We start from the raw sequence: 20,208 nt of genomic DNA, 5'->3' as shown, positions 1-20,208 counted from the left end.
TCCGCTGCCGCAGCCCCGGCCACTTTCGTGACCAATGTCCGGGAAACGCCGGAGGACCGCGCGTGTAGGGATGCGTTGCGGCCCCAGTGCTGACGGTAATTTCTCGGTGCAAAATTCCCTGCTCTTTGCTAATGTGTTCCTTTTTGGATTTTCTATTTTGGCGCTCGTAGACTCGGGGGCTACTCACTCTTTAGTCAGTGATAAGTTCGTTGAACAACTCCGACAACGCGTCCATTCGAGGCATTTTTCTATTAGCGAACACGCTCGCACAAGTATTTGCTTGGCTGATAACAAATTGCTTCATGCTACGTCTCTTCTAAATCTACATCTTAAAATAGATAGGTTTTCATGGCGGCATTCTTTTTTGATTGTGCCTAACGTTTCCCTTCCAATGATTTTGGGATTGGATTTTTTAGGGAGAACGCGAGCCAGGGTGGATGTTGCCAACCGTAAAATCAATTTTGGTTTTGAACCCCTTTTCGACGTGCCCTTGTGCTCGAAAACCCTTTCGCGTAATTATGTGCTTCAAAGCGATCAAGTTACGCCTGATACCGCGGAGGATAAGATTCTGCAGGATCTCCATATGGAGTTCCCGGATGTCCTTACGAAAAGAATTGGAAAATGTGACTTGCAGCCGTACAAGTTCTATTTGAAAGACCTGGAACCCGTTAAGTCTAAATTTGTTAAGCCTAACCCCATATTGATGACTAAAATGAGAGAAATTCTCGACAAACTTTTGAAAGCCGACGTCATAGCTCCTTCAACTTCCAACTACAGCACCCCTACCTTTTTAAAGGTTAAGAAAAACGGCGTAGACTACCGCATTGTTCATAATTTTATTCCCTTAAATAGGAAAATAATTAACGATAATTTTGGTTTGCCCACCGTAGAAATGGCCCTACAACAATTGGGAAAGAGCAAAATCTTTTCCGTTATCGACCTCAACAATAGCTTCCACCAGTGCCTCATAGACCCTTCTTGCAGACCCTACACAGCCTTTTCTACCCCTTGGGGCCAGTACGAATATAAAAGAATACCCATGGGAGTAAAGTTTGGTAGTCAGGCTCTTAGCCGGGTCCTCGACCACATTCTGCGAGACGTTAAAATGGTTTTTGCCTTCAACTATATCGATGACATCATCATCTATAGCAATTCCTTTGGTGAACATATGCAGCATTTGCGCGAGGTTTTTTTGCGATTGCGCGGTGCAGGCCTCACCGTCAATCCCGAAAAAATTTCGCTGGCGCAAAAGTCCGTCAGGTTCTTGGGGTATGTGATTGCCGAGGGTACGTTGTTGATGGATCCGGACAAGGTATTCCCGGTAGTAAACTTCCTGCGCCCCCGAAACTTGAAGGGCCTGCAGCGTTTTTTGGGATTATTGGGGTACTATTCGCGCTTTATACCCAATTTTGCGCGACTGTGCGCGCCCCTGAATTCGCTTTGAAGAAACACGTCCCCTTCACATGGTCAGAGGATTGTGATACTGCTTTCAATAAATTAAAGGCAGTCATAGCGAGTCCCCCAGTCCTCATTCTACCCGATTTTGATAAAAGATATTCTCTACATGTGGACGCTTCTTCTCTAGCTTTGGGCGCGGTGCTTAGTCATGAAATCGCCGGTTCCTTCAGACCCATTGCCTATGCCAGCCGAACTTTGTCAGATGGGGAGAAACGGCTCGGTACATACGAGAAGGAGGCCCTTGGGTGCCTCTTCGGCGTAGAGAAGTTTCACTCCTACCTCGAAGGGTCCGAATTCAACCTGTATATGGACAACCAGGCCCTTAGTTGGTTGTTTAACCACCCCAACCAACTGGGTAAGTTTGGCCGGTGGATTCTCCGCCTATCCCGATTCGATTTCGTTATCCGACACGTAAAAGGAACTGAAAACGTAGTCGCTGACTCGTTATCACGGATGTTCAATCCGGAAGAATTTTCTGTTGATACCCACCTTTCGGAGGACGATAAGCTCACTAGCCCACTTGTCGAGGCTCACGTGAATACAAGTAGAATCTTTCCGGAATCCTACGTTAATGTTGAAGAGCAACAGTCTACAGATCCTTTTTGTAGTGACATCCGTCGCCAAATTAGTGCCGGCGCCGACGTACCCTATGTTTTTGAAAACGGTGTCGTCTTTTACACAGGGAAGTCGGGACGAGCGCGTAAAATGTTAGTACCTGTTTCACTACGCCCCCTGATCCTTAAATACTTTCACGGCTCTTTTCTGGGCAGTCACTTCGGCATCTCGAAAACGTTTCAAAAAATTTCCGCTCATTTTGCCTGGCCCAATATACGCGGCGACGTACGTCAATACGTGCGCGCGTGTCATGATTGTCAGGTTTCCAAGCCCCCCTCTTGTGGGAAAATAGGGATGTATGCCGCTGACCCTCCCGTGGCCCCCTGGCACACCGTGCACGTCGATATATTCGGGCCGTTAACCCGGTCTACGCTGGGGAACAATTGCCTATTAGTTCTAGTTGATATTTTTTCAAAATTCATTATCCTACTACCTCTACGGAATTTCAAAGCAGCTACGATAACTCGCGCTCTTCGGACGCGAGTCTGGCAGATACTGGGAGCCCCCGCTATCATCGTGTCGGACAACGCTTCTTATTTCCGCTCAGCGGAATGGCAAGCCATGTGCATGGAGTGGGCCATGAAGCCTGTTCATTCCAGCGCTTACTTCCCCCAGGGGAATATGTCCGAAAGGGTGAATAAAGTCCTAAAAAGCGTGTTCACAGCTTATTACAGAGAAGATCAGACTCTATGGGACCGAGGCATCGAATTTATTTCGATAGGCCTCAATAGTGCTGTTCATTCTGCCACTGGGTTCCCCCCCTCTGTCCCGTTTTTGGGCCGCAGTTTCGCTCACCCTCTCCTTAATATCTGGGGACTCCCTCCCGTAGATGTGGCTTGGGACCCATCAGCACTCGAAGCTATCGTAGATTCCGTGGCAATTAATTTGCAAAGGGCCAGGGAACGGGTTTCCGATGCGTACAATACTGGCAGACATCCGAGCGATTTTCAAGTAGGCGACCTTGTTTTGGTACGCTATTTTACGCTCCCCTCAAAGATTGGGAAGCTGGGCTCTAAGTTTATCCCCCCTTTCGTCGGCCCGTATAGGATCTCTAGGTTTCTGGGGGCCAACACGGTGCTCTTGGCTAAACCCGGCACACGAGGGCGTCTGAGGAAAAGCCACGTTAGCCACTTAAAAGCGTATCATGCTTAACAATAAATCGTTTATAGTATAGTACACGCGCGTGTTCCAAAATTTTTTTTTGTAATCTTGTAATTTTGTAATCTATTACGTACGCTTGGTTTTGTGGTTGGCGTGTGGGGTTATAATCTTTTTTCAATGTATACTCGTTGGTGGCTTATGTGCGTTAGAGTGTGAAACAACTTTGGTGTATCTCCTGTATCTTTTTAGAGTTTATTATTTATATTTATGGATATGGCAGTAAAATATTGTTGATTTCTCTTAAAGATTACCACGATGTACGTTTACTAAAGCAAGTATCCCAGACCCCTCCCATATAGTCGTGATATTTTCCAACCCGCCGGGGAGGAGCATACGGCTATCAATCAGCATAAATAGAGTATATCTTGGTGTAAGGGTAACTGTGCATTAAGGGATGACCACTAGTCTACTCATATACAAGAAAGATTTCAAGAATCTTTTTAATAGATCCCAACTCATCAAAAGGGAGGTTTATAAAATTAAGATATACATAAGTATTCCATGAATACAAAAATTTACAACAAGCTAAACAGTACAATATTGAGTAGAGCGTGACCGTAGTCGTCAAACCGTGTCTCTTACAATATGTGTTCGCTACACGGGCGAGAAGTCTTATATGTCAAACAGTACTACCTTAAGGTTAACATTGAATACTTAATTCTACTCCTAACTTCGTACACGCGCGTGTGGGGCGTATAATTTAGTTCGGTTATACAACAGTGGTTACAGACTTTAAAGTACATACGTAAATATTACTAGTGTCACAGAAACGTGTCTTTAATTACTTCTAACAACGTATATATTGGAACAGTGTTTCTGCAGGGGTTGGGCGCATCGCGCACGTTTTCATAGTGAGCCTAAGCAGACAATATAAGGAAGCGAGGTACGTTCTACGTTAAGTATACGAGAGACGCAACAGAAGGAAACCCGATAGTGCAAAATGTACATATCCTCCTAAGACGGGAGCGGGCCGGATTCCCGGCCATGGGCGGCACCGAGGACAAGAACTAGTATAAATGAAAAAAGAAAAATTTAGACTTTTGAACGTGGCGGCCAAACGTAAGCGAAGGGGAATTCAAGCCACTACACACCAACACTCACCCACCCATGACCGGTGACCGGACGCACCACCCGCGACAAACTATTCGCACTAGAACTATGTACTATCTAAGAACGAGGCGAGCGCGCCCAGCCCCTTTATACTCTAAGGAAATTAGTCCGGCGTAAGAACACACACATGCATAGTTACAAGCGACAAGCAAAATCCTTCCGCGCACCACAAGCGCCTAGAGAGGGGACACGTTGACGTCAACACTGGAGGGAGAAAAGGAGGGGTAATACTCCTCTCAAGGGACGGCGCACTCACAGGTGAAAGAAAACAAAAAAAGACATCACCTAATTAATAAGATGTGACGGAAGCAGTGCGCCTCAGCACACTGCCAGTTGAAATTATTATTAATCATTACAATTACTGCTATTTGAATTAATTAGTAAGACACACCATTAATTAAAATATGTTTATTATTGTCCGGGCTAATTCAGTGGTAGAGTTGGGTATGTCGTGGAAAAGTTCGTAAAATCTTGGATTGGCTAGTATATTAAGGTTTTGTGAATTTTTAACTCAAGTTGTTACTAACTTCAACAATCTGGTAGTATGTAAAACATTTAGTAAGGGATTTCAAGTGATCTTAATTATTCCCGCGTGTCAGTTTGCAAGCTAGTAAGTGTTGTGACATTCATGCATCATTATATATCCAACCTGTGATTATAGTTCCGTGGTAACGAACTATGATTTACTAGATTCGCCTTCTCTCAGCCAGGAACTCAGCAATGAATCGGCTGCATCTTCATCCTTGGCACGCCCATTCGCAGTCTTACACCTTCGTCCTGGGAACGCCTAGTATGGACTAGTAGTCTTCGTACTGGAACGCCTTTCGTAGTTTCAAACTTCGTCCTGGAATCGCCTCTAGATGTTGGTCTTCGTCCTGGGAACTCCTATAGTTGATCGTCTTCGTCTTCTTTCTTCGTATTGGAAACGCCTATATGATTTCAGTCTTCTTAATTTATATTCGCCGTCTTCTTCCTGGTATCGCCTTGTAGTCCTCAAATCTTCTTATAATTAATAAATCTTCCTATTTCAATATCTTTCTTCAAATTCTTAATATCATTCATGTTTAATATCATTTCTTTATAATTATTCAAAATATTTCAACAGTTATAAATTCAATTACTTCAGTCATCAAAATCATGTCTTTCCTGTTCGAAGTTCCTATATAAAGTCTCTTTCATTTTCTCTAATCCTTCCAAACAAAACTTTTATTAACGAGCTATAATTTTTGTTAAATGTTTTCCACCAATACCAGATTGTTTTACAAATATTTGTCATATAATATTACATATGAACTGTCAAAAACAACTATTCTCATTCGTTAAACAAATATCATTACTTGAGCAAAGAAGTTTTTCCTTCAAAGATATAAATACAAATTGCTGATTTTATGGTTCATAGAGAAATAAGCTGTTTAGTGAAGTGAAATTATAAATATGCTACATTAATTTTGTTCATCCATCTTGTTTTGTGAAATTAACAAGTTCTACCTTTATAGAATGCCCCTCCGAAGAATGTCTACATTGTATATGGTGACACTATACACTGGAGGTATTCTTCCAATAACATAAACACTATGGACAAAATTACACTTGAACACATATCATCGTTACATATTTACAATAGTTACATACAATGCACACTCAAGTAATAAAACAACAACACAATTCTCCATTTAATAAGTACATGTTTACATAGTTAAACAATGGTATCATAATTTGTTTTGTCTTCGTACTTAGTAACTTCATTAACCTTTCAAGTTATATAAATATGATGCATTCATATCATTAGTGTGTGTGTAAATAAGACAAACTTTCAAATAAACAATTACTTTGCCCCTCCAAACTTTAATTAATGGTATGTTTTTTTTTCAATAATGTTGAAAATTTAATTTGTTATCATATTAGGGTCTTTATAAATTCTTAATTGGGTTATATTGTAATGACCTATGATTTTACCTGTGTCAATATCTGCTAATTCATAACAATTTTCTCTTATAACCTTAGTTATACGATAAGGACCTTCATATAATAAGAAAAGTTTCTTTGTAACTAATTCCCAAAATTGACTACTGTAATTAGTTCTCTTTAAAACTAAATCGCCGCAAGATAAATTAATTTTATTTGTAGAGTTCATTCCTCTTCTGCGCGCGTCGGCGGCAGCTATCAAACAAGATTTTAACTTATTTTGATTTTCCTTCCGTCTTTCTTCCTCCTTAATTTCATTTTTATGTTGGTATGATTTATTTAATCCGAGTTTGTCAGAAAATTTTTCCTTCTGTAATGATAATACTTCAAATAAACGTCCTTTTAATTTTTCTTCATTTAACGAGTTACCTACTGTATCGTTAAATTTCCAATTTTTCGAAGTGGTTGATGACGATTCGTCGTTATTAATAGTAATTAGACATCTTTTAAAATCTAATATAATATTGAATTTTGTTAGAAAATCAGTACCTAGGATAATGAGTTTCGACAATCCATTAACAATTAGTACGGGTACTAACTTAGTTGTTCCAAGTCCATTTACTTCTAGTAATGTCTGTTTGTTGATGATCGTACTACATTTAGTCGTCACACCTAAGATATTTAAGTTCGGTACAGGCAGAATAGGTAACTTTACTCCCGTGCTCTCAATCATCTCGACGCAGTCAGAACTGATACAAGAAATTTTAGCCCCACTGTCTAACAATACTGGTACTTTTACTCCGTTTATAATTAAAGTTATTTCAGGACATAACGCTTCTTTATCGTTAATTGCGGTTTCTTCATTTGTTTCGTCGCTTAAAATTTCCCTGTCATTGTCATTTAACATTATAGTGTGTAATTGTTTTGTATTGTTTTTCATAGACATATTCAATGTTTTTCCGCTATAGTTATTTTCGACTCCATTCTCTGGTTTTGGGTTAGACGTTCGGAGTCTATCTTCTCTAACCCTACTTAGTTTAACTGTTGCGCATTTTGGTTAGTCTCTGTCGAACGCCATATCGCGTTTGGATTAAACTCACGGTTGTTAAAACTCATTACATTACTTCCTCCTTGTCCGTTCGGATGTGTTGAATTTTCAAACGTAATTTTGGTGTTGGGTCTCCATTCTGGTGCTTTAACTAAATTACATATAACTTGGTCCCTTGGTTTGTTTCCTTGTGTCGGAAATCTAGTATTTGTATGTTCCTGTGACGTATTTTCTACTGTACTCGCATTTTGTGTCATCTGTGTCACCGCCCCTCCTGCGTTCTGTGTATCTTTACTATAGTCGTCATTCCTTCTCCAATTTCCCTTCATTTGTGGTCTTGAAAATTTATATCTCCTATCTGATTCATAATAATTGTTCCTATTATAATTCTGGTTACCATATTTCCAAAAATTCCTCCTATTGTATTGGTTTCTGTCATACCAGTTTCGTTTATAATTATCGAATCCCAATGTGTTAACTCGCGGTGGTCTCTGTTCTCCTGTATTTTCAAATTTTCTTTGGTGCCAATTAGAATACAGAGGTACATTCGGTTTACTATGGTTACGATTTTCATTCGGTTCTCTACGTTCGTATGTTTCCCTGTTCGTCGTCGTTCTCTCCAACTTTTCGAGTTTGTCATACACTAATAACTGTTCCTTGAATTCGACAATATTTGAGAATCGTCTACCCGCAAACTGTAATTGATATTTAATAGGTAGTTGTGATAATATTAGTGCAACGAACTCCGCATCCTCCATTCTACAATCTAGATACCTGGTTCGTTCGTACATTTCACTAACATGTGCTTCTAAACTTTTATTTTTCTTATCAAATTTTTCGGCATGTAACTGGATTCTTAGATTGCTCTGAACCCTAGTATTCCAAAATTGTTGTGTGAATAATTTTCTAAATGTTTCATACTCAGTAACAGTATCTTGTAACATTTCCCACCAAAAGAAAGCTGTGTTCTTTAAACAATGACTCACACATTTCAATTTCTCTGCTTCGTGTAGTGCGAAAGTTTTGCAATATTCCTCGAATGCTCTCAAAAATCGCATAGGATTTTCAGTGGTAATTCCGGAATAAGTTGGTATGCTGTCTAACCATTTCTTAGCTGGATGATGTAAAGCTAATATCGGATCTGTTATAGCCGATTGCATGATGCTATTATTCGTATCCAAACCTCGAGTAATTCCTGCGGAATTAATTAAATTAATAGTTTCCGGTATTGTAGTCTGTGAATGTATTACCTCTACTTCTCTATGATTTCTGACGGTATTTCGCAACTGCATTTCTTTTTCTATTTCCCTGATTCTTCCTTCTACTCCCTCAATTCTCATTTCATTTCGTCTGTTGGTTATGTCTAATTTCTCCTCGACTATCTTTACCGCGATATTTTGACATTTACTTTCACATTCTTTCAATTTTTCCTCTACTTTCTCTTCTACTTTCGATATATCTCCTTCTATTCCTTCTATCCTATCACATACTATAGAAAATTTCCTTTCTGTGTCCGTTATCATTCTATTCATGGCTGTATTCATTTGCCTAATATTTTCTAATAGTTCCTGATTAAATTGTTCACGTTTCTCCTCCGCTTCGCGTTTTTCCTGTTCTCGTTTCTCCTCCTCTTCGCGCTTTTCCTGTCTACGTTTCTCCTCCTCTTCGCGCTTTTCCTGTCTACGTTTTTCCTCCACTTCGCGTTCTTTTCGTTCCCATTTCTCCTCCGCTTCGCGCATTTCCTGTCTATGTTTTTCCTCCGCTTCGCGTTCTTTTCGTCTACGTTTTTCCTCCGCTTCGCGTTCTTTCTGTTCCCGTTTCTCCTCCGCTTCGCGTATGAACATAAATATTTGTTCAATTTCTGACATGTTAGTTTCCCTTATTCTCGTATCTACTTCGCCTATTTGCGGTGTTGGTATGTCGCCCTGTCTGATGTTACTGTCTATTTCAATTAGATTTGTGTTTTCAGATGGATCTGTTTCTGATGTAGCCCTTGAATTATTTCCCCTCAAGAAATAAGTGTTCCTGTTTTCTTCTGACATCATGTATGTGGGATCTCTAAACATGAGTTAAAATTTTCAGTTTGTTGCAGTCAATATACTTCGTACTAATCCTTTGATTTCTGGTCTCACGTTGGGTGGCCAATCTTTACGGGCCTTACCTATCCAATTCTTTATTAGGTAGAATAAAGAGATTTAATTTGATAAGACTCGAATGTACTTAGACTCGTTCTGGTGTATTTATATAATAAGAACAAAAGAACGAATCATTTATTTTAATTTGTGGGCGCCACAACTTCTAAGAAGTTGAAATTATTATTAATCATTACAATTACTGCTATTTGAATTAATTAGTAAGACACACCATTAATTAAAATATGTTTATTATTGTCCGGGCTAATTCAGTGGTAGAGTTGGGTATGTCGTGGAAAAGTTCGTAAAATCTTGGATTAGCTAGTATATTAAGGTTTTGTGAATTTTTAACTCAAGTTGTTACTAACTTCAACAATCTGGTAGTATGTAAAACATTTAGTAAGGGATTTCAAGTGATCTTAATTATTCCAGCGTGTCAGTGTGCAAGCTAGTAAGTGTTGTGACATTCATGCATCATTATATATCCAACCTGTGATTATAGTTCCGTGGTAACGAACTATGATTTACTAGATTCGCCTTCTCTCAGCCAGGAACTCAGCAATGAATCGGCTGCATCTTCATCCTTGGCACGCCCATTCGCAGTCTTACACCTTCGTCCTGGGAACGCCTAGTATGGACTAGTAGTCTTCGTACTGGAACGCCTTTCGTAGTTTCAAACTTCGTCCTGGAATCGCCTCTAGATGTTGGTCTTCGTCCTGGGAACTCCTATAGTTGATCGTCTTCGTCTTCTTTCTTCGTATTGGAAACGCCTATATGATTTCAGTCTTCTTAATTTATATTCGCCGTCTTCTTCCTGGTATCGCCTTGTAGTCCTCAAATCTTCTTATAATTAATAAATCTTCCTATTTCAATATCTTTCTTCAAATTCTTAATATCATTCATGTTTAATATCATTTCTTTATAATTATTCAAAATATTTCAACAGTTATAAATTCAATTACTTCAGTCATCAAAATCATGTCTTTCCTGTTCGAAGTTCCTATATAAAGTCTCTTTCATTTTCTCTAATCCTTCCAAACAAAACTTTTATTAACGAGCTATAATTTTTGTTAAATGTTTTCCACCAATACCAGATTGTTTTACAAATATTTGTCATATAATATTACATATGAACTGTCAAAAACAACTATTCTCATTCGTTAAACAAATATCATTACTTGAGCAAAGAAGTTTTTCCTTCAAAGATATAAATACAAATTGCTGATTTTATGGTTCATAGAGAAATAAGCTGTTTAGTGAAGTGAAATTATAAATATGCTACATTAATTTTGTTCATCCATCTTGTTATGTGAAATTAACAAGTTCTACCTTTATAGTTATATTAGCTATTGACGAAAAACATCTTGTGGTTTGGTAATGTGTAGTCTATACGTCTGACATTGTTCATGACCTGTTCTTGTGGTCCGAAGACGCTTGGCCCATACGTATAGCATTGTACGTGAACTGTTTGGAAGGTATCCCAAGTATCGAAAAATTAGACTTCCGTGTTAGGCATAGCGAAAACGTATTTAATTCGTCGGACAGGTATCTTATCTAGAGTTGTTTTTCTTAGACTTAATGATTAATAAACTCCATGATAGCTAACGGGAAACAGAATATAACATTTATTTTAAGCTTTAGATACCCTTATCACTGATCGAGAATCAAACCAAATATGGAAATCTATCGCATGAATCATTATTTTAATAAGTCAATTTTTTGATGACTTTAGGAATACTATTTTATTAAAATTTGGTTAATTAATTATTTGATAAATTTAAAAAAAAAATACCGAATTTCTAGCATAAAATTTACTGATTTACAAGATGGGGGCCGTAACGAAAATTGCAACGGTGACGTCATAGTTCAAAAAGGTGGTTTGAAAATATTCATATCACAATATTGTAATTCAGGGGCACAGGTAAATGCAGTGGGTGTTAGGGACTGCGGTCACAGGGGCAGATAGCAGCCGGAGACACCTCTCCAGTGCCGTGGAGCTGCCAAGGGCACAGGCGTTTACCTTTCTCTTTGCTGTAAGGACTTCAAAAATGGTCATTTCCTTGTCTTTTACAATTTCAATGTCAAGTTTTTACAAAACCTCTGATCCCAATGATCTTGTTACATTCCAGAGTTGGCCCGGCTCGGCAGCCTGGAATTATAACAAATACAATTGAACACACTTAAAATTTTGTTTATATTTTTTAGGGATGGTCGGGTACCCGAAATTTCGGGCAGTGTTTCGGGTATCAAGTATACCCGAAATTCCGGGCGGGTATTTCAGTGCCCGAAAATATCGGGCACCTTGGAAAACGGCAATACCGCACGGCGCAAGTAAACAAAGCTTCTTTTTTTTGGAACGCGCGGCAGCTGCAGGAACATGCCATGCCGCCGCCGTCCCGGCACCAGCCGGTGAAGTGAGTGTGTGTGAGAGATAAGATAAAGAAGGTGCCCGGTCAGCAAGTGTGTTTGTGGGAGGGGGAGACAGATATGAGAGCGAGCCCTGCAGCAAGCGGAAGTGGTCAAGGTCAGCATTTACCGTTACTCTCGCTGGCTGACTAACGATGCAGCTGGTCGCCCGCCTCTCTCACACACACACACACACACACACATACACACACGCGCGCGCACGCACGGCAGATGCTCACTGCTCAATAGTCACAAAGTAGTGTTCAAGGCCGGTGGAGCTGCTTGCTGTGCGCGAGAAGGATTATAAGCTGACTTTAATTACACACATTGTAGTTGCGTGGCATTTGCAGAAAGTGGTTGTGAATTGTTTCTATTTAATTCATGTCATTATTTTACCAAAATGGATACCAGTGGAAGTGTAGGTCAAACAATCAGCAGTGACAATGAACCTTCAAGCAGCTACCCAAACACAATTTAGTTAATAAGCACTTTATTTCCAAGATTAATATGCACTCTATTTTTTAGTTTAATGTTTAACTTTCATATCAGTGCGGTATAGTAAATAAATAAAAACAGTTCAGGTTTGTCAATGCAAACTTAAGTACGACTATTTTATGTTCAAAATTTATTTCATTAACTGATTTTGATGCCCGACCGAGATTGCCCGAGCCCGAAAATTTTGGACAATTATCCGCCCGAGCCCGCCTGAAGTAAAATTTCTCTGCCCGACCATGCCTAATATTTTTAAAAAAAATTCTTGTTACTAGTTACGTTTTGTATAGTGAGCTGTCGTAGCCGGACGTCACACCGGTCCCACGACGACACTGCTACTGAACACGCACCACGCAGTTACGGTCCCTTTACAACCCCTGGACCGACCGACCAATCACATTATTTCCTGAAAAATACTGGCATGGGGAGACACTTCACGCCACCTCAAGGTTCGCCCTGATTCGCTGGCGAGACTGCGCCCAGCCAAAGTTCCAGTTTCTTGGTGCGCAGTAACAAGTCCGCGCGCTGGGGTTTCCAACGACGCATTGTCTTGACCTGCTGGCGACAGTGTGTCGCGCCCATGTCCTTTCCATTCACTCCTTACTGTCCAGCTATCCATACTATGCTTTAAAATTTATAAAAAAGTAAATAATACACATGTTAATTTTCAATTATGAAGTAAACAATTAATAAAACATTACTAAATATAACCTAAATTAATAATAATCATTAAACACGAACAAAATACTTAAAATGATGCATAGTAAAAATAATTATCAAAATATTCACAAAAACATAAAATAGTCTTATTCAAATGAGAAACATAGCAGAGGGCGGGAATTCTGCAATGTTACAATCTAGTAAACTAGATGCTCTGGTTTCCCTTCGAAAACATTTATTCAACATGAGCTTAAAAACACAAGTTTTTCCTGACAAATGGAAATTAGCTAGGGTTGTTCCCATTTTTAAAAGTGGGAATAGATTCGATGTTTCCAACTATTAAACCTATCTTTCTTCTTAATGGTTTTCCCAAAAATTTTGAAAAAATTGTATACAAAATTATTATTTTTCCTTTTGAAAAATCTCTTACGCCTCTAAACAATCCACAAAACTTAATTTAACAACTTTTTTCTTATTATTCTCATATACTGTTCAGTTTTCTCTTGACTGCTGTGTGCTTGAATCTCTGAATTTTGGGGTTAATTCAGTAATTGTAATGTATTTGGGTATAAATGTTTGTCTTGGCTTATTCTGGTCAGTTTTCATTTTCCAGATTTGTACGAGCTACTGCAGCTAGCCTTGCAGATAACAGGAGTTCTGCTGACCCGACTAGTCAATTCAAGGTACTGCTCCAGATGTATTGGCTTTAAGGATTGTCCCTACTGTGGTTTCTTGATAGACATCACCTGCCTTGTGAAACATGGAGGCAAGCTTTTTTTTTTTTTTTTTTTTAATAGTAAATTTAACATATATTCGAAATTATGTATTTTAATTTCCACTTTTCCAAGAGACTCAGAAAATATGTCGTTGAAATGAACGCATGTGTGTGTGTGTGTGGGGGGGGGGGGGGGGGGGGGGAGTGTTTGAGAGTGTTTGTTTGTGGGTGTGCACGCATGTGTGCATATGTGTGTATAGGCGTATTATTAGATCTGCTCTTGAACATTTAGTAAATAAATTGAACAAACATTGGTAAAACAAAAGCACAGGAAGTGGTAAAAAATTAAGAATTAATTTAAATTTATCAAAATAAATAATTGTACTTAATATGCGTGTCAAGTTCCACAGTTCGCACTCCTCGCCGGAGCTAGGCTCAACAGTAGTTAGCCCCTTACCTCCTGTCTGTCCTACACACACACAGTCTCACTCACTCGATCCTGTCTCTCCGCGTCGCGCCACTCTGGAGGGGGTCTCTCACCCTCTCCGAACCCTCGGAACACCCGCCCTTTCATAATAGTGGGTTGTCTCCAGAAGCACTGAGAGCGGCTGTGACGGGCCGACCTGACTCCTGAACAGTTCACGCCACTCCGCACGGCGGCCGCTCAGCGATAGTTAACAGCACTGGGACAGGGGGGGTGTAGGGGGTAGTGACGAACCTTGTAATCCGACTCTTAGCACAGACCAAGAATCTAAGCAAGGACTGAAATCAATCTAATCAATCATTACATTAGTAGATGACTTTTTTTTTTTTTTTTTATGACTGGACATTTTTCTCGTATTTTGAGGTTAATAATATTACAGATTTTCAAAAAAACTGTCGGTAAGTTCTAGAATACAGAATAGCTAAATCAAAGGTTAAGGAAGGTTATGGAAAACAAAATGGTGGAAAGTTCTAGAAAAACAAAATGGCTGAATCCAAGATGGCGGCCGGATACCGAGCCTGGAGCCTGAGTCCCAGGTTGAACTATACTTACCTACTATGGCTGCCGAACAGATTGTTCTAAGCCAAGAAACAGACCGTGAGATACAGCAATTATGTTGAAGAGTAAATTTGTAATCATCAAGCAGAAGGAAACTGTAAGAGTATTGACTTCACTGTTTTATTGTTGTAGTCTATGCAGTCTTTCGGTAGCCATGATGAAGAGAGGATTGTGTTGTAAAGTAGTCGTGTAATAAATATCCTCAAAGAAACATGTTCGTATAATTTCTCAATAAAATCAGGCTCAACAAATTAAGTGGTATTGCCAACTGATACTGCTAACACTCCGCCACATGTAATAAACTTACTACAATACACACACTGACACAAGTGAGCACCAGAAAATGAATCACTACGAGGACAAGAAAAGCCTTGCAAGGCCTCGAGGGGGTCGCAGCACTACAGCAGGCGAGAGGGGGCTTCCAGTCCTCAGCCATCACTAGCTCCTGTGCAAGCTGTCCACTCATATTGTTAGCATTGAAGAGATATTCAACGCACCTCCGTCCTTTTTGGCACATTATCCAAATTTTTATTGACAGTGGAGAATGCAAATTATAAACACACTAGTTTTTAAGTTAATTCACGTCCACTCAACCAAATTAAATAATTTTTATTGCTTACTAATCAATAGGGTTCTGCGAATATTCGAAATTTCCGAATTCGAGTTCGAATTTTTTGATATTCAATTCGTCAATTCGAATCGAATTCATTTTACAATAATTCGACTTGCAAAATCTGGCCCGGATACACTAATATAAGACATCCCCCCCCCCCCCCCCCCCCCCCCGATCCACAATGTTTTAAAGTAATGTAAATGGACGATTATATCTTTCACTTACAAAAATTATACAGCGAAACCCCTTATTTACGTTACCGTTATTTACGTTTTCCCGTTATTTGAACCATTTTATTTCTGTCCCGTTTTAACGTCATTTGATGTAATGCAATAAATTCTCGTTGCTTACAACGCACCTATTGCTTTACGCAGTTTACGCCGTTCGTTCTGATAAAACTGCATACTAACTTAATTAATCCTATTACAAAGCAATCTGATGAGTAAATCGTGTTTTCAAGACTTTTTAAAAGTTATAAACTTCATCTTTAACGTCTCGGGAGTAGGGTTACCAGACGTCCGGCAAAAGGAGGACTTGTCCTCCTTTTTATGTATTTTTTTGCGTCCGGCCGGATTTTCCTTAATGTTCCAAAATGTCCGGCTTTTTTATAAAGTGAGATAATTCCTGCAGTTACACTCTGAGTAAAGCGCGCGCTGTCCGCAGTCACCCCACTAGTAAGTAGTTCTATGACAGCTTGACAGGTAGCAGTACATGCAGAGGAACGTGTTTTTAATATGCTGTATACGCGCAGTTTCTTTGATTCTTTATACTGAAACTGTATTAAATGCCAAAACATTGTAAAATATCGTACTCCATTGTAATTAATTCATGGCTTTTTAAAAAACTATATATATATATATATATATATATATATATATATATATATATATATATATATATATATATATATATATATATATATATATATTAGTCCTCCTTTTTTAGTGAAATGTCCTCCTTTTGCGAGGTGAATGTCCTCCTTTTTTGTTATCAGTGTCTGGTAACCCTACTCGGGAGTCGCTTTATACCGCTTATAAAACGTAAGCAGCGCCAGTTTGGTTGTGTTGATTCCTGTATTACCTTATAGAGTGCGCGCACGTAGTCGAAGATCGATATCGATAGCTCGCAGACTGCATGCATGCGCGCGCTCTGTCAGGAACGATCGTTATGCGTATAGTTACAAATCACGTTCTTGTTACAGGTTTCTTTTTTTTACGTTGAATAAAAGGGTTTCATTGCATCACTCATTAATTTAAATAATTTGGCGTGCTCTCGCAAAGTCTACTTTTTATTTTTTAAATAAACGTATTTTCCATGAATAGGTTTTGTTTTTATGGATTACTTTACATGTTTTTTTTTTTCTTTTTCTTCATAATAGTAGCACCCACGGTCTCACCCCTAATTTTCAAACTTGATTTTAGAATAAAATGTGCGATGCTTAAGTAATAAAAACGGTAAATTTGTTTTTTTTTTTTTTTGTACAATTTCCTTATGCTAAATAAAGTAAACTTGTGATACTTTTTATGGTCTTCCCTTTATTTTCACTTTCCTGATTTTTTAATTCTTTTTATTTTTTCAATTTTCTTTTTATATTCTCAAATTCGGTTCAAAAAAATTCGAAACTCGTGAATTTTTTTGAAATTCGATTTGAATTTGATTCGAACTGAAAAATCACAATTCGCAGATGTCTACTAATCAATAAATTTTTTAATGTAAATTTGTAGTTTTGACATAACTGAGACTTACAGGGAGAAATGTTTATTATTATTATTATTATTTGTTCACTATGTATATAAAATGACTGGAAATTTCAGTAAATTTATTTATATTTTTAATTTACCATTTCATTAAGTATTCAGCTTCTATTGAACATTCATTTGTGTTTAATTTTTCACTTGCCTTTATTCATGACATACTGTTTCAAATAAGACTCTGCATAGTAAGTAATGATTTTCTGAAATACTTTGAAAGTTTGGTGACTGTGACATCGTAGCGCACTGCAGTGGGATACGGTCGGTGTTGGAGCTTGCGATGTGCAATGCCCACACGCACGGTCCCGTGCGTTGCAGCCGGAGGGTGGAGTCCTCCGGGCGGGAAGCGCGGGAGCCACGGGAGCCACGCCCCTTCACGGTGCCGGCGGTGCGGGTGAACGACGTCCCCGTGAGCGACACGGCTCCGCGCCGGGCGGTGCGTCTGTCGTCGCCCCCGCGCTACCAGCACCTGTACGGGGACCACGCCCGCCCCCGCTTCCTGCACCCCCGCCACGTGGCCTGGGCCGAGCCGGACAGCCCCTACCTCGGCCCGCCCGTCGTGCTCCGAGGTGCGTTCCCGACAGTCTACTGACCTATCACTCTGCTGACTATATTCACGCACCTCGGTGCTACTTGTGGAAATGTCCCAGGTAAAGAAGACTCACAAGGTAATGGTTGAGTGTAAATGTGGATCGTAAAGTAAACAAGAAAGTAAAAGGTCAAAGCGTCTGGTTGCTGAGTATATATTTAATGGCAGTATTTATTAAGACAGCGAATCATTGAATAAATGGGTACTTTTTAGTTATAATTATGGATGGGCCGGTCTAATCCTCGAATCCTCGAATCCCACTGAATTTCTAGTATTCTAAAAATTCGAAATTCGAGGGAAAAGATTCGGGATTCGAGGAAAAATATTGATGTAAATGTAGTACTTTAAAAACTTAAATGCTTACAAATTACTAGGCCTGTTACGTTTTCCTTGGAATACATCCTATTGAGGTACAGTAGAACCTCGTTAATACGTGATGGTAGGGACCGAGATAATCACGGATTACAGAATTTCACGGACTAGCGATTAAAAGCCCAGAAGGTCTTGTCAAGCTTCTCAGACACCGGCGTGCAGCTGGGTTAAGGCCAAGGTCATGCGACGTAACATCTCCCGAGGCTTACTGCGCCTTGGCAGCAGATGGATAACAAATAGTAAACTCCCCATTAGTCGTGTTAATTGGGACCCGCTGAAGCCCGGATAATTAAAATCCTGTAAAAAATAAAATAAACCCGGATAATCCGTTCACTGTAAGGGCCGGCGGTCTTCGAATTAGTGTCTCGGCTTAAAAAATACAGCACTGCCTAGACATTAGTTCACCGTCATTTACAACAGCCGAATGAAGAGAGAAAGATAAGATTGTGCTGACCTTGCACCCTCCCCCCCCCCTCCCTTCGTACAGACGTATGCCAGCCAGACACTTCACTCGCCAGGCGCCTGCCGTGAGTTGGCGGCGGAAACAAACAAAGGGAGACGGGAAGCAGAAGTAGGACATCCCCCTCAAGTTTAAAGAGTGACAAATGTGACAGCTGAAAGGGGGGCGACACAAAGGGTCGGTACAAACACAAACAGCGTTGAGGAGTTGGCGGGCCCACAAGATGGCTTGCAGTGTTTACGGCTGCCGGCTCGGCTCGCATGATGTTAATTTTAAGCGCTGACAATTTTTACTTCTCTTTTTTTAATGCTCTTTTTAATCGTCCCGGATTATCCGATTCCTGTATTAGCGCATCACGTATTAACGAGGTTCTACTGTATTGTACTTTTCATTCGTTATTATATAAAAAAATTATGAAGCATGTACTGATTTGGAAAACTTACTTTATATTCATGAACATGGATGCATTGTTGCTACATTGGCATTAAATAAGGCATAAATCACAGATGTATTCTCAGAATATGCTAAAAAATAAAATAAAGCACATTTAGGATCTAGACTAGTACAGTAAAATCTCGTTATAAAGTACATCAATAAAGCCTCAACTTTCATACTTAGTAATGAAATTACTTTATTCTGAAATTTACCTTTAAAACGTAGTATTTTTGAATTTTTAAAAATAAAGTAGTAGGGGATCAAATGTTACATTAGCTTGGAAGCAAATATTTGTAAAACAACAAGAATTTTAAAAAAATACTGATCTTAATACAGTAGTAGCTTAAATTCTAGGCTTCCATATACAAAATTTATATCTGTCGAACACAAAATGACAAATGGGTTAAACTATTTTGCAGATACGTACATTTATTGGGAAAGAATTCCCTCGTCATCTCCTAGGCGAAGTCTCTTGCGACCAGCAGATAAAGCTGACTGTTCATACATTTTAATAATTTTTTCGCGATCTTTTATTATTGTTGACAGTGTAGTGGGCACCAAACCAAACAACCGTGCCACATCTGCATTTTTCCTGCCTTTGTCAACTTCTTTTAAAATATCCACCTTTTTCTTTCAAAGTAAACTGCTTGCGGTTCTTTTTATCTTTTTGGCCATCCATCCTGATTAAAATATTCAATCAACAATATTGTTTGCCTCGCGCCACGTCAAACGTAAACAAACCTCGCATCCATAGATAACGATAGCACCACACTAGTAGCGCGCGTCGTGAGCATGGCTGTGCCAGGCGACATTCCTATCTTCATGGCAACACAAATAAAGCGTGTCGGCCATGTTGTGACACCAAACAGTTCAAAACTTAACCTGCATAAATTAACATTAGATATAAGTTAAAATATAATTTTTATTTAACGTTTGTATGTGCGTTAATAAAAACTCTTAGAACGTGCTCTACAAATAACCAAAAGCTGCGCAGCTAAAAACAATTATCTTGAAGAGGGGTGAGACAGCAATCGATTGTTTAGATTGTCTCGTGCACTAAAGTGTGTAATCCATGGAGGAGGAAGAATGGCGCGTTTAACTGTACTATAATTCTATGAATCGTTGAGACATTGTTTGTTTACGTTTTATACGTGTTAACGATTCTTGAAGGCGATAAAAATTAATCATAATGTACATTTATATTAAAGAACCCTGCCGCAAACACAGTAACAATTCTGTAAAAA

At 39.2% G+C, this 20,208-nt stretch overlaps 1 protein-coding gene across 7 annotated transcripts in view; it reads left to right on the top strand.

Annotated features, from left to right (window-relative positions):
* LOC134535704 (uncharacterized) overlaps positions 1-20,208 on the top strand; it is a 264,594-nt gene that overhangs the window by 154,769 nt on the left and 89,617 nt on the right. For all 7 annotated transcript variants that reach the window (XM_063374904.1, XM_063374902.1, XM_063374905.1 and 4 more), the window contains exons 13-14: positions 13,601-13,670; positions 17,427-17,677. In XM_063374904.1, the coding sequence (XP_063230974.1) occupies positions 13,601-13,670; positions 17,427-17,677 (321 nt within the window). The remainder of the gene's footprint in view (positions 1-13,600; positions 13,671-17,426; positions 17,678-20,208) is intronic.

The sequence above is a fragment of the Bacillus rossius genome, chromosome 10 (assembly GCF_032445375.1).
Source record: "Bacillus rossius redtenbacheri isolate Brsri chromosome 10, Brsri_v3, whole genome shotgun sequence".
NCBI lineage: Eukaryota > Metazoa > Arthropoda > Insecta > Phasmatodea > Bacillidae > Bacillus > Bacillus rossius.
The sequence above is the reverse complement of the archived record's forward strand: the minus strand, read 5'-3'. Positions and strand labels throughout refer to the sequence as shown.